Genomic DNA, 15,560 nt, shown 5'->3' on the forward strand with positions numbered 1-15,560 from the left:
CAAATTTCTGTTTACACAGGCACAAATTTGTCATCCACATAAGATTCAAATTTACTTCAATAAAAATTAAGAGTATTTGTGTAGCTATAAAAGCACAATGTGCAAACATATTAATTCAAATACGTTTACCGTGACGATGAAAGGGACAGCATTAATTACTTCCAGGAGAAAGGGTATTCTCAGAATTTGTTCCCAGATATTTCCCTTCAAAGAAAAGGAAAAAAAAACCAAACCACCACGTCACAGTAGGCTTAGGTAGAGTTCTAATTAAATATATATGCGATATTCAAATGCCACATATGAAGTCTCTCCCACCAGCTGAATTTCAGGAAGATCATTCATCTCAGATTTAAACACATATGTCAGATGTGAATATAGGCCACTCTGGCCTATTTTTCTTCCTGTTTCTCATAATGTAGCTTACAGGGAAAATCATAAACTTTTAAGGCTGTATTTTTGATAGAGCAGTTCTCTGTTTCCATATAACGATATATTCCCTTACTATAACCTAGTTAGTAACACAGCTCAAATGAAGAATTCAAGTTGCATTAACAGGTCAACTGCTTCTCTTAGCTAATGAACAGCTTCATTAAATTAAGGTTTCATTTTTTCAGAGATAATATGCTCATGTTTTCCTTTATTGCATTTTTTGATACTTTGGAATCATACACAGACATCTTGTCTTTGCCTTTTTGTTCTTCAAAGTTAGTTTACTTTTATTTTTACATAAACACTTACATATAGATAAGGAAATGAGGTTCCCGTCCTAAGGAATTTATCTTTTTAATCTATCTCATTTTTCAGTGATTCTTCATATAGGTAACAGACATCCCTGCTGGCAGATTCTTCTATCTGTAGCTATTTTTCACTTATTTTTCTTATAAGCCTCAAAGTCTTTAAAATTCTGCATTACAATGTTTTAGCTTTTGAGTGTACCAAGGATTTTAGGAACTTGATCTTGCTAACATGATATTAGAGGTCTTCCCAGATATTTCAATGAAAATGGTACTGATCTTTTAATCTGCTCACTGCTAGCTACAGGAATGGAATACTACTACTTCCTTTTCATATCTGAGCAGTGATTGTGAAAGACTAAATGCTGGAATGGGAATCCACAAGTTTAAAAAATGAAGTTGTTTAAAATTTGGTGACTTACAGCCTTCCTAACCCTGTATATCAATACTCCATCATAGGTAATGCAATAACATTGTAGCATATATCATGGTAATATTACAAGAATTCGCAATACAGCATTATATTTTCAGTTGCAAAGATATGTTAAACTGTCCTGTTACAATAATAATTTGATATAACCCCTGAAAATTAAATACAAGCTCCAGAGGAAATTTTTTTTTTCTATTTTTAACTTTTGTTACCTGGCAGTCATTGTATCTATGGGGCAGGGATTAATGTCTTCTATAGAACTGTAATGGGTGGGAGTTAGACATACTTGAATAATCTTAAATATTTCATATGATAAGCAGCCTTGTAAACAGAAGTAAACTTACGAGACTGTAAACTGAGGTATTATTTGCAGGAATAATAAAATCAAACAAAAATTTCATTTTCCCAACTGACCAATTCTTTGTTCTCACGGACTTCGTCATTTTTAATGTTAAGGCTTTCTTTTCTGCTGTACAGAAATGTCACATAATTTAATTGTGCAGGCAAAACCCCTGTGCAGATGTGCTTCAGGTACTTAGTGATGCACACAGCTGTAAAATTCTGGCTTCCGCATATGGATGCATCATGTCTTCTGCAAAACTGCCTTTTGCAGTGAGAATGTATGCAACTGATAAAAGCAAACAAGACTGCCTTTGTGCCAGTGCTGTAGTAGCATTGCCTGTGATGAGTTTTGGTAATGAAATTTCTAATGTATCTTTCAGAAGTTTGGCCAAAGGTAAACGCTTACTTAATAGGTTAATCTGTGAGAATGCAGATTGTAAACCATCCATTCTTCGATATAAGTGATCAGCAGTGTAATACAGTGCTACAACCTTTGCGTTCTTTCCCAAATAAAAGCCATAAAAAATGCAAATTTGCTGTATCCCAGTAGCATGTTATTCTATTATGGTCCCACTACTCTGCATCTTGAATCACTTCCCATATGTCATCAACCAAGTATCACAAAGGTAAATTCCTCAGAGTGTTCTCTCAAGTTACCAATTTATTTTACAGGTAATTTGTGAAATCCTTGCAAACCACACACAAATGCAAACACAATCATCTTTTTCTTTTTCTTTTCCTCCTGTCTCATCCTCTGACTTGTGCCTAAGCTGTAAAAGCTTTGGAAATGTTGGCATGAGAGAAGTAACCTGTCAAAAATTTACATGAACAAAGACAGTCATCCTGGCTGTGCAGAAAGGCCTTATAGTGGACGAAATAACTTCCTGACACTGGGGTAAATGGCATTATCGTGACATATCCAGACTGTAACTAAGAGGACAGAACCGGAGGGAAGGAAGCGTTTGCATGATGTGGACTGCCAAAGTCCATTTCAGTACTATTATTTTTCCTTACATTACTTATTCCTTTATGGGGAGTGGAAATGTAGCCATCATAAAATTGCCTCAACTTCTGTGACAGGCAAATGCAGCAAATCAGGATAGTAGAGCTTTATACCCACTACATGCTCTTAAGTAACTTCCTGTTGGAGCAGACTTCCCAATGTTTCTCTCATCATCTGTACTCACTGAACTGATGAAGAACACAAGCAGAATGGATAGGGACAAAATGTTCCCCAATAAACTCAGGAACAGTGTAAACTGTGATTGTTCTTTCCTGATTTGGCACTAGGTGTTTTAATTTTGGATTATTTCTGGCTATAATTGATTTGCATTTGTAACTCCCAACACATAAATAGCATATGCTACTTACCAAAATTAAGAATATTTTTTAGACTGAAGACAGTTTTAAGCTCCTTAGCATTATTAAGCACTAAGGAAAACATTTATGCCATGACCATTTGATAAGCACACTGAAGTACAACTCTCTAACTTCAGTAGGGGCTCTTGACAGCTACTGAATGTTAATAACTAAGAAAAAATTAAAAAACACTATGCTTCACGATATTTTCAGCTTTAGAAACTAAGTCTTTTCATATTTACTTTGAAAAATTATTTTAGCATTTTTCTCCTGAAGATACTAAAAATGCAGCATACCTAAAACTCACTCGGATAGCACCTAAGGAAATGTAATGAAGAAAATCAAATACAAGTAGTAAGAAAATACAACTTTTTAAGGAGAATGCAAATATAAAAATATATTCTATTCATATAAGATGATTTCAAGGCATTTTGCAAAGATGTTTCAGTAGCATGAGAGAAATGGATAACAAGTATGCAGTTATCCACAACTAAAAAAAAAAAACCAACCAACTTCTTGCTATTATTTTTTGGCATGCAGTTTTAGAGGCCTGAAATTGTAGTTACAGATACTGAGTAGCTACAGCTTTGACACCAATAAGAATCATGTCAATTGCATTACAGATAAAACCGCCCAAAAATCAAGGTAGTTTTTGAGAATGTGTTCTCAAATTACAGTGTGCCAACAGACAATGGAAAAAATAGAAATTTCATTTCTGACTTTCACTCTCTAGATATTACTGTTTGCTGCTAAATTTTGGAAACGTGAGCAGGGCTGCCTGTGATAATACGCTGTCCTCTACAGGTGTGTTTCTCTCAACTTCCTGCTTGAACATCAGTGTGGGCACAAATGCAGTCACAAGAACTTTATATTGAAACATTTAATGCTGTTAACTTTCTGTGATGAATAATGCCTAAAGTAACTAAATGTACTTACCTTGTAGCTTAGATAACTCAGCAGCAGAGTTTCAAGGAGACTTATTAAAGCCACAGAAACCTTAAGTGAAGTGATAAATACATATATTAATATTGGCTTTTAAAGAACATATATTAAGCATTACAATGAAAAGTAAAAGATAATTAAAAAACAGCTTTTCCATGCATTCTCTGAAATCATCTCAGCTTACAACATTTAGCATGAAGCTTAAATATTGTTATTTTTTCTGACTAATTCACAGGCTGTGACTTGAGTCTCATTGCTCTTTTCCAAGTATAACACTCCAGAGAGCCTGCAGGGTGGCCTTTACAAGGTTTTTATAGAGCTCCACGCACAGTCTGTTGGGTTGTTTCTCAAGTTTCAGTTGTCTGTTCCTAAAAGGTAACAAGATCTTTTCACAGGACAGAGAAAGAGAGAGGGGGACAAGGAAGCTGTAAATAATGGAAGCTGGTTGGCTGTTTATTTTTCTGTAAAGATGTTATAAATGTGTTGAAAAACACTTTTTTTACTGTATATAAATTCAAAAGTTGAAAACAGCAAAAAAATATACAGATTGAATGATTGTTGAATTTAATATTTAAATGGAACAGCTATACTTATCAGCCTTCACTTAGACGGTATGTAATTTGTGTGTGTATTATGTGAACCTAAAATATTTAAATAGTCAAATATAAAAATAGTAAAAAATTTACTTCACATTTTACACATATTAAGTAATCACAAAACTTACTTAAATTCTTTGCATAGCTAATATTTAATAAGTCAGACAAGCCACAGGATTCCCTATTACAAACTAATGCTTATCACTACTGAAAACTCACTACTTGCACTCACATTATTGTTATCTAGAATCAAAAAACATTCTATGAATTGGAAAATTATTATAATATGCAATCAAATTATTATATCAGTTTCTCCAAGTAAGTATTACTGGTTTATATAAACTCTGGTTGTATCTCAAATTAAAATAAGTAATTTTTTGCAACTCTTGCATATATCCTAATGTGAATGCATATGTATATACACATCATATATATATATGTATAAATTCCTACATTTATCAAATAAAATTATTACAATAAGACCGTAAACACAAGCAAATAAGTCTCTCAGTAATTTTTAATTAACTAAACAGTAATGTGAATGTCCAGGTCAAAATTTGTGCAAACCGTGCATACTTTAAGCAAGGAATTGAAAGGTATTTTAATCAAGGGATTCCTCCCTGAGCAAAATCATAAATTACACAGAAGTACAAAATCATCATAGCAGCATCCTAAAATAAGCAGGCTCCAGAACACAGAGGACTGAACCACAAACTTCAGAAGACCTGCAAGACCCACAAAGCACTGATGCAGTGCATCTTTTGTGATATACTCTTCTAAACATGTAGGCCTCTATATCATGAAGTAACTTCAGTTTCTAGTGTATTTAATGAGAAAGCTCATGAAGCACATCATAAGTAATCACAAAATTTAAACTTATCATTAAGGTACGCAGTGCCTACTTGACTCAACAGAGATTGATAACTCTAATAGAAAAGGCCATCTAATACTACAATATTTTGTTATAAGCTTTAATACTTTATAAATATATTGTAAAGCCATATAAATTCAAATTAGAGTGCTCAGATCAGCTTAGCTTTACTTTATGCACTTGTACTTGGTCATCAAGTAGATTTCATTGTTAATATCAACTTTTCCAAGTATCCTTTGACATTATTAAAATGCTATAAATCAATGTTGTCTACAGTAATTAAATACAAATAGATAAATTGGTCATTTACATCTTACCTGTAAACCCCATAAAGGCAAGCTTCGATTCACCCAAATAATAGGAGACCTGTTCATTATAATAAGAAAAAAAAAATGAAATTAACCACAATCTCATTTCTGTTTTGAACAAAATCAGGAGGGAAAAAAAATTGTACATGTGAATGGAAATCAGTGCAGCCTTATTTTTTACAAAAATTCTCAATAATATACATTTTAAATTATTTGTCATCTATTGAGCATTGACACTGCTTGTAATCCTAACCCAGAGCCAACCATTGAGCTCCCATGGAAATAATCCAACAATCAATGACAACAAAATGTTTTAGTGGTTCTAGTGCCTGCTAATGCATTCCCTGTGATTCCAGAAAGAGTTAATTAATTTAAGCTTTTGATTCTAAAGATGCAAAGGAATAATTATTTGTGGTAGGAAAAGAAACTTGACAATTCTTTTATGCGAATTTTTTGCTATCTATGTATCTATATAAATGGTATCTAACTCACTGGGGTTGTCATATCTTGGAAAAATCTCATGCTGTCTTAGTATTTACTAATTTTGATGATAACAGGCATTTAATACAGTACTGCTATGATCTGGCACACTCAATGGCCCAATAGTTTACTGTTAGTCATTACTGCTAGTCCTAATTATTTTTTAAATAAAGGCATTATTTTTAATTTTTTTTCAACATTGATGGAATTCAGATCTCAAACAAACATCCAATCCAGCATTTCACTTATGCAGTCAGAGAAACAATTAAAATATTAGAAGCAGTTTTGAATATTCAGGATCATGAAAGTAATTGCTTAAGAGTTATTGGAACATCACTATTACATATTAAATTGTCACCATTCCAGGTAGAAATGTCTTTGTCTTCCTGTTTCCCTCCCCTTCCCATCGTTATGTGGACTTTTGTTTGCGTTTTTTAAATTACAAACTCACCAATCAATAGTTTCAGGTGTGTAATTTTGACTGGAACAACTCCAGCTTAATTCCTTACTGATACATTGTCATCCCATCCATACGTAGTCCATTTTCATCAGCAAGTTTATATAGGAAGACAATCATAAAAATATATGGGAGGAAAAGTATATTAATTACATTATTATGTGTTCTACAAAATGCATGCAATAGTTTGAAATTCTAGGCAATGGATATAGATATTTAAAAAAACCAAAATAACTTTTACAAATTTGTTTCACATGTGTTCTCTACCTGTAGATAGACTATGAAGCATTTCAGGTTACATTTTTTAAGGATTTCTTTCCAAAAATGTACCAATTTGAAGACAAAACAACTGAAATTATATTTTCAAAAGCTGAACTAAGTACTCAAAAATTACTGACGATCAAGAAATACCAGAAATTCTATCACATGAATAGGCTGGGAGAGAAAGAGCTCATATACCAATCATGGTCTCAACAGGAAAGACTGCATCAAACTACATTTTATACCCTCTTGCAAGGATGTGAGGAGGGATGGAGACTCACGCAGCAGTAATTCAAGTAAGAAACCAGTGACATCTGTGTAAAAATATGTACATATGACGTTATCTTGCCTTAGACTGCTGGCACAAATCCTGCCTTCAAATAGTCATGTAAGAAGGTGGAAATATGTATTTGTGTAAATGATGAAAACATCCTTGTTTATCCTTGGCAAGCAAGGTCAGCAGAAAAGAAAATGATTTTCAGGCCACAGGTTAGTAACAGCTGTATTTTCACAGACTCTGAGTGGTACAGGTGCTAAAAGGTATCCATTAGTAAGGATGCTTTCTGTCTCAAGCTCTTCCCTGTACACCTGCTGTGCCTGAAGGAATAAATAAAAGATAGTAACTTGTGCAGACATTTTCAAAAAACAGGAAATAAATCTACAGGGGGAATCTGTGATGAAAAGTATCTCTCCCAGAAGCATCACTTTAAAAACAATGAGCTGATAGTGACCATCAGTGGTGATGGTCTCAGCATACTGAGTAGTTTCTTTCATCAGGCTGTGACACAGTATCTAGGAAAGACCTCTTTTCCTAACACTGAATTGGTAAGAATGCATTATGGCAGCAGTTTAGGTACCAAGCCCTCAGGATCTCTATGGGCAAAAGCAACGATGTTAATTAGGGACCATGTGAGCCCAGGAATGGTTTGTCTGGCATAGCTACTAAGACAGGATTCTTAGAGAGCAGACAGAAGTGACTTTTGTGAAACTTCTCAGCCAGACAAATGTTTTAGAAAGACAGAACAAACCAACTAGCCTCCTAAATGTACCACAACACAAGGGAAAAAACTATATAGAAAAGACAGATACACTCTCTGGCTGGTGAATTTTCAAACATTTAGACTGAAGGAACAAACACGTCCAGAAAGGTTTGGGGAATTAAGCAGCCTGCAAGATGCAGAAAAGTCTTTGTATATGAATACAAAAGTATTGAAGAATGCCTATGATGACGTTCTATCTATTCTGCATACCCAGCATAACCTTACAGCATAACATGCACACTCAGGAGTGTGCATAGAGTTCTCATAACAAAACATTATCAACAGCTTTTTCATGCCAGAAAGTATCACTAGCTGTAAAATTTAAAGTTCCTGAGTTGATATGCTACTATGCCTAAACTTCTAAGGAAGTATTTTCCCTTCTCCATCACTGTTAAAGTTTCTGTGAAATTTTTACTGCTTGTTTCCTCCCTACAAAGTTTTTCTCCTTGAAGAGACATTCCAAGATACATGTGGAGTCAAGAAAATAGGTTTTTGCAGTTCTTGCTTTTCCACAGAGATTTCTCTCTGGGCGTTTTTCAGATGTTCTACTTTCTTACACTAAATTCGACCAAAACAAATTCTCAACTGCATCTTCTGTATTTCCCATTCACTCATCCTTCTCTCATGCACTTGCTGAGTAAAGTCGATATTTGTTAATTCACTTTGCTTTGGATTCAATCGGTTTGAAATACAGAATTTCTCCTATGCACTAGCTTCTTTATAGTTCTGCCCTTAGATTTAACTGACTTTCGGCTATTAAAATTAAAAGTCATACTTTGTCCTTTGTCTAACATTTTGTGAAGAGTGCTAGTTAAATCATCCCAAGCTTAGTATTTTCATCTGTGCTTTGCTTTCTTTTTTTTAAGGCAAACATAATCAAATCAAGTGAAAGCAAGAAAGTTAATAAAATGTGATGTTTACTAGCATTTAGAATTGAGAAGATTTAATATATAGAATCATAGACTCATATAATTATAGAATCATAGAATAGTTCGGGTTGGAAAAGACCTTAAAGATCATCTAGTTCCAACCCCCCTGCCATGGGCAGGGACACCTCCCGCTAGACCAGGCTGCCCAAGGTCCCATCCAACCTGGCCTTGAACACCTACAGGGATGGGGCAGCCACAACTTCCTGGGCAACCTGTGCCAGTGCCTCACCACTCTCATAGTGAAGAAATTCCTCCTTATGTCTAGTCTAAATATATTCAAGATACAAATACAACTGAAGCACAGGATTGAATAAATTATAAACATAATTCCTTCTGCAACTGGCAGTTGATTGCATAATACACAGCGGGGGGGCACGGGGAAGGCAGAGTACCTAATGACCCATATAGAATACCATGCTGACAACAGTAGGTGTGCAAAATCACACGTGACCATAGAATATCAGGAGTATAGAATGCATTTTGTCTGTTTCTTGGATCTGAGGTTTTGTATCTGTTGGGTTTTATGTTTATCTCAAACTTTGTGTTTGGCGGGGCTTGAAGAGAAAATAAGACTCTGAAATGCTAGGATAACCGCACAAAGAAGATAGATATGTAATAAAGTCTGTATAACTGTGGCTGCTTTGCTTGTGGCAGCTTGGGGCACAAAAGATGGATTGACAGGCTTTAGCCTATGGTCTGTGTAATGGAGGCTGCATGAACTGTTAACTCTTGGCCTGCACGTGATTGGCCACATGTCAGATTGCCCTGAGTGGACCATCTAACTCAATCTGGAAGCAAATTGGATGGCCCTGGACTGGACCATCTAAATCAACCTGTAAGCAGATTGGATGGCACCCACAGAAGAGATAGTGTAAAAGGACACTGAACCTGCAGAGCTTGCCACCCTTCTTCAAGACTGGACCACCACCTCCAGCCATCAAGACAGACCCAGGACATAAGATTGGCAGGACATCACAGAACCCCAGGGGCGAGTCTCACTATTCTCTCACGCACTCTCCCCTCCTTTCTTCTCTCTTTTTATCCCTTTCTCTCTCTCTTTTCTAATAAACAGTTAAGTGGTTATTGGCAATATCTGGCACTGTTTATGCCTTAATCTCTCAGCAGGTATCTGAGCCTACAGCCCCAGCACGTTAGCCTATCTTGCAGACTGTAACAGATTTTAAGTAAAATTATTTAAGTAAAATCCTAAAATTATCATTGCATAAACTGGCAATCAGATATTTGCAATTTTATCTTTATAAACATAAACATGAGTATGTTACATAGAAATGTTATGTAATAACAAAACCAAAAGAGTTAAGTTAGAACAATTAAATCTGATGCACAGTATCCGAGTAAACATCCAGAATTATTTTAGCAGTAAAGTGTAAAAAGAATACTGTTGTTTTGGTTCTTATTTCCATTCACAATATAAGACTATCTTTGTAATTTTTTCAAAACATCTCTAAGACATAAACCCAAATCCCTGTTAACAGAATAGCAAACATTTTTCCCGTAACTTCAGTTATTTCTTCCAGCTTAAGCAATGCTTTCAGACCAGAAATAACAAGAAAAAAAAAACACATTACCATCCAAGTCCTTGTGTGGGATCATCCAGGAGCACACGAATTATGTATAAGAAACAGCTTAGTAGCTTGAGAGAAAAATTGAATAATCGTATTCTCAGACCTATTTTAAAAAGAAAGAAAACACAGAAATAAATTTAGGTTCTTTACAGTTTTTGTCAACTTCTAAGGTAAAAATAAAAGCAACTAGAATAGCCATGCTGCAACAGAGCAGAGGTTGATCAAGCCAGCAACCTGTCCCTGACATGGGTGATTGATATATTGTACAGAAGAATGTAAGTATAAGCCTGTCAAATACACCTATGATACACCTTTCCAGCTCCCAGAAAACTCTAGGTTCAGATTCAGTCAGTTTTAATGTAAATAAATAGTCATTTGTTTGAAAGCCATTCGTTTTGCATGATGCCATACTTTGGGTCTTCTGGGGAAGCAGAAATACACATGGTATTTGAAATGCAAGATAAGGAAATATGAAGAAGACACATTTTCAACCACAAGAAGAGGATATACAATGGCAAGTATGTAAATATTAATATCTGAAAGCATTCATGCAGTAGCTTCTCATACAGAATATATCAGTTCCATCCCAACTTATAAAATATTAAACTGCTTATTAACTGTTATTTAATGCTGAGGTTGTGTAATTACGCATCCAAGAAACAGGATATCTGAAAGGCATGCTGAATGCACAACTGAATTGAATCAACGGCTTGTTCTACAGACCATGTGAATAGTGAAATGTTCCAGCTGAAAGAATGTATCACAGATACTACCACAAAATATTACAGTACTTCCAAAAACAACCAGTTAACTGCACGAAGATAGGATTCTTTCAAAGGGATCCACATGGGCATTTGCTTCTATCACAGGGGCAATTTATGTCAGTGCTAACTGAAGCCATTATCTACTACAGTAGAACTTGACTGTACTTTAATCAGATTTTACACTCATTAGAGGATTAGAGTTCAAATTCTCAATCTTGTTACTCAAATCAGTAGTCTTAAAATTTTATCAGTGTAAATATTTGAATCTAAATCTTGGCTCTAAGTTTTCATTCACCAATTAAGTGAAAACTGACAGTTAACTAAGGTTAAGTGGGGGGGGTCACTTAAAGCAATAATTTTTTTCAGTCCTGTGAACTGAGAGTCCAGTTCTGAATAGTCGAACCCTTCTGCCTAAAGCAGAATATCGTTGACTGATTCTTGCATAGATGTGACTTCATTTGCACCTATTCATAGTAAAGATAGCATCTTTTATTGTTGTGTTGCAAATATATTAGCAAGTCTGCTGAATTCTATATAATTACTTCTGTGGTTTGAGAACTACAACTTCATTACACATACACAAAGCTGTGTGCATAGGTTCCTTTTTAAGGAAATAATTTTTATTATCTTATGGTAATATTATATTTTTACTTTACTCAATCCTAACTTCAAAACTAACACCTTATAGATAAAACTGATAAATAACCTCTTATATCTACTAGTTCCCCTCCCATTAAAATCTACAGTAATCTACAGCAAACACAGTAAAATAGAAAATAAATTCTTAAATATGCTACCATGCAATTGCTGAAAGAAACCTTAATGGTTGTAACACAACACTGCTTACTACTTTTAACTGCAAAGTTGCAGTTATCACATGAGAACTGGATGGACTTTTACAGCATCCTGTCATCTGTAAGCTAGGGGTTAAAATCATGTGCTCTGGACTATGAGAAGTCCCACAGCTGTTGTAAGCAATTACTTTTGAGAACATTAACCTAGTGATTCCTAATGTCCTAGCAAGAGTAATTAACCAGACTATTTATTCCCCAATATGACTGAAGACGTTGAAGGGATTGGGAGGTGGTAGAAGATAGGTGTTATATCATGCTATTATTTGACTGGACAGAACCCTAATACTTTACTTGAACAATGCTGTGATTTTTTTTTTCATCTTTTTGTTGCTGAAGAAAACATGAACTGTTTGTCTGTACCAACTCTTCCCTGAAATTCTGCTGGAGTATGAATGGTTGCTATAACAACTAGGCTATTACAACAAGAAGAGCTGATAATGTTCAAGAAAAAAAAAACAACAAAAAACCAACAGAACAAACAAGCAATAAACAACCCACAAATGCCACTTAACACCCCCCAAAAAAACAAATAAAGCTCACTAGGATTTCTTTTCCTTACCATTTTTGTGTTGTCTAACCTTCTTAGACAAGTACAAAAGTCTCCTGTTTGCTTCTTCTGTTTTTTAGTTCTGTAAATGTTAATCTTGGTGTGAAACACTTCTTTTCTGCACTGATAATGGCCTGATTTCCAATCATCACTTGAAATTATATGTTGGCTTAAATGCCAAAAGAAAATGGTGTTTTTCTAATTACAAACTACATCAATAAAAGGGTTCCATGCTCCTGGCTGCTGCCCTAAACTCCTTAACTATCAAACCTTAATCCAAAAAGACACTTAAGTCCAAAAAACTACTTAGGTATTCAAATTTTCAAGTTCCATGGACCTATTCCAGGCTATGCTCAAAAATATTTCAGGCTCTGGGCATGTCCACAGGAATGGCTGTTTTGCACAGAATCTAAAATAGAGTTTGCACACCAGACATGCTTTCACTTGAAAGTTCTAGTTAGTATAGACACAGAATGCATACCATTGACTGGGTTATATATAAAGTAAGGCAATAGGACAGGTCTTCTACCATATGCAATTTGGTTAGTTACTAAAATGTAGATATGGAAGAACAGACTTCAGAAGGTCAGGGTTCAGGTTTCAGAAGGTCACCTCTCCCGGTTCTGTATGCCTCAGCCTTTACAAATAAGATGTGCTGCTAGATGCAGTAGTCATCCCTGCTAAACCTTTAGTAATTAATGTAGGACTACTAAATAAGTATTTTCTCTGGTCAAAATCTTCTGTAGCCTCACAGTTGGGGCATCACCAGTTTTGAAAGAAATGCATTTATTTCACTGTCATGGAGATCCAGTATTTCAAATATGGGAAGGAAAGACCAGTCAGTGGAGAAGGCATTTCAAATAAGTTTTCATTTATTGCTGTTACAAAGAAAGCATTTCATACTCCCATTAGCTGACTATTTTTGTTAGCTATTTTACATGCCGTCAGTGGATCAACATGATCTGCTTTACTTAATTTCTTTTATTCCATTTACAGCCAGATTGTTTAAGTAACAGGGTTATTTGTACAGAATATCTCTGTTTTGACACTGGTGCCTGAAACTTGTATTCAGCTACATCAATCATACACTGTTATCCAGTTATTTATTCTTCAATGAGATTGTAATTTCAGTGTGTCCATGTAACCATGGTGTTACATCCTTTATCTTCTTTAAAAGAAAAAATTTATAATAATAGTTCAAAATCTGTTTGTTTTGTGAAATAAATATAAACATGTCAAACACTAATGTTTCCTTTTCAGTTTGAAGAAGTATTTGTTATTTATGCAAGCATTTTAAGTACAGAACGATACAGTCAGTACTGGTGAAGTATAATGTGACTTTCACTTTTATGCTAAATTCTTGATGCTTCCCTCACAAGCATTTTTGTGGATTGATCATCTGATTTAGAGAGCTGATGTAAATCAAAGTGAGAGTGACAGATAGCAACTGAAGATTTTACAGTCCCTTTCAACTATTCCTTTCTCATAAGTCTCTAACATATTTTTGTATTTTAGCAAAATCATCTCAACAGCAGCTAGCTTTAGGAGTTGGATCAAAATATACTGTTAAAAATTAATATTGTGGTGACGATTATCTTTTATTCTTTCTCCACTGAATTGAAACGCCTCTTATTTTTTCCCCTTGGGACTTATTTTAGGCTGTGATAATGCAGTGTGTGATCTTGGCAAACACAAGCAAGTCATACCAGTACCAGTATGTTTTTCCCTTGGGGCGCGGGAGGAAGGGTGTTAGTGGGGCTGACTGGACAACTTTGTAAAATGCTTTTCATGCATTGGTTGAGCTTGATTGGGCATTTGCTTGCCCAAGATTGAGTAGAAGATTGATATTAGACACAGATGAAGGCTTGTTTTATTAGTTTATAGAGTAACTTCCAAAACCTGTATAATGAACAAAACATTTGATATTTCATACTATCAGTCTGTATGTGATCTAGATCAGAATAGTATTCTATAGAAAATTCATATAAATTTTGCTGCTGACTCCTCTGGCTAACCAAAGCACCTGATATTATACTCTGATGTGTTGAATTCACTTGTGAAGTCTAATGGATTAGAAAAACCTGTTTGAACATGTGTAGTCTGATCTAGTTATGACATCTGAAAATTTACTACTGACAATTATTTTCTCAATGACAGCAGTGACACCTTAGTATATGAACAAGGTTTTCAGCGCTCTTGCTGAACAATGACCAAGATCTGAAGGGCTATATCTTTTTTTATATTTATTTATTTATATATATTTTTATTTAGTATACCTCTGGGCAACAGAAACCTTCAATCTTAATGCAGGATTGACTGAGTACACTTGAATGAGTGGCAGGTACTTTCTTAGCAGCAGGGTTTTGGAGATTATATTTTAAAGGATTCTGGTTGTGAGTATTTGGATAAGCACCAAGATCTGTATAAGCAGAAGGAGTGTTTGACTGAACTTACTAATTCTGAATGCTTTTTTTTTTTTTTTTCCATTCAGCTTATCTCAAGCAAGAAGGTACTACTCAGCACCTTCCTAACTTGTCAGTGAAAAGAGATTTAGAGTGAGTCAGGTCGCAATTTTATAGATGTTCTTAGCAAAGAATGCATCAAATCTCCCTGTTTGTGGACTAGATAAGGAACAAAAAGACTATTTGTTGCTTAGAGCTTCTGAGGCTGCATTTCTAGCCAGGAGTAATACTCTTTCCTAGTTTAGTATGCTTTTTCTGTTTTGTCTCTTACTCCATTACGCACTTTACCAATAACATCAGAAGTCAAAGGCTATAAAGATATAAAATACGTAGACATGTGAAGTCACAGGGAGAAAAGTAGAAGACAACTAAAACCATTTAAGAAGTTGTACTGCAATTAGTTGCATTTAAAATACAGATCTACTTAAGCCCTTTAATCTCTAACAAGAATCACAGAGTGGTTGAAGTTGGAAGGGACATCTGGAGGTCATTTTGTCCAACTCCCCTCATTTTGTCATTTTGTCCCCTTAGGGACACTAAAGAGCTGGTTGCCCAGGACCATGTCTAGAATGCTTTTTAATATCTCTGTGGAGGGACA

General features: G+C 34.9%; 2 protein-coding genes across 9 annotated transcripts in view; one reads left to right on the top strand and one right to left on the bottom strand.

Moving 5' to 3' along the window:
- Window positions 1-15,560, bottom strand: part of KCNT2 (potassium sodium-activated channel subfamily T member 2) — a 140,791-nt gene that overhangs the window by 93,022 nt on the left and 32,209 nt on the right. For 4 of the 8 annotated variants that reach the window (XM_069862516.1, XM_069862518.1, XM_069862514.1 and 1 more), the window contains exons 3-7: window positions 10,339-10,438; window positions 6,514-6,570; window positions 5,592-5,640; window positions 3,802-3,861; window positions 130-204 (exon numbers count right to left, since the gene is read on the bottom strand). In XM_069862516.1, coding sequence (XP_069718617.1) covers window positions 130-204; window positions 3,802-3,861; window positions 5,592-5,640; window positions 6,514-6,570; window positions 10,339-10,438 — 341 coding nt within the window. Of the gene's footprint in view, window positions 1-129; window positions 205-236; window positions 257-3,801; window positions 3,862-5,591; window positions 5,641-6,513; window positions 6,571-10,338; window positions 10,439-15,560 lie in introns of those variants that run through there. The other 4 variants (XM_069862520.1, XM_069862519.1, XM_069862517.1 and 1 more) reach the window with 2 other exon arrangements.
- The window catches only part of CFH (complement factor H), a 131,625-nt gene that overhangs the window by 40,263 nt on the left and 75,802 nt on the right, over window positions 1-15,560 (top strand). The gene's annotated exons all lie outside the window — the stretch shown is intronic.

Source organism: Phaenicophaeus curvirostris, chromosome 8 (assembly GCF_032191515.1).
Source record: "Phaenicophaeus curvirostris isolate KB17595 chromosome 8, BPBGC_Pcur_1.0, whole genome shotgun sequence".
Lineage (NCBI taxonomy): Eukaryota > Metazoa > Chordata > Aves > Cuculiformes > Cuculidae > Phaenicophaeus > Phaenicophaeus curvirostris.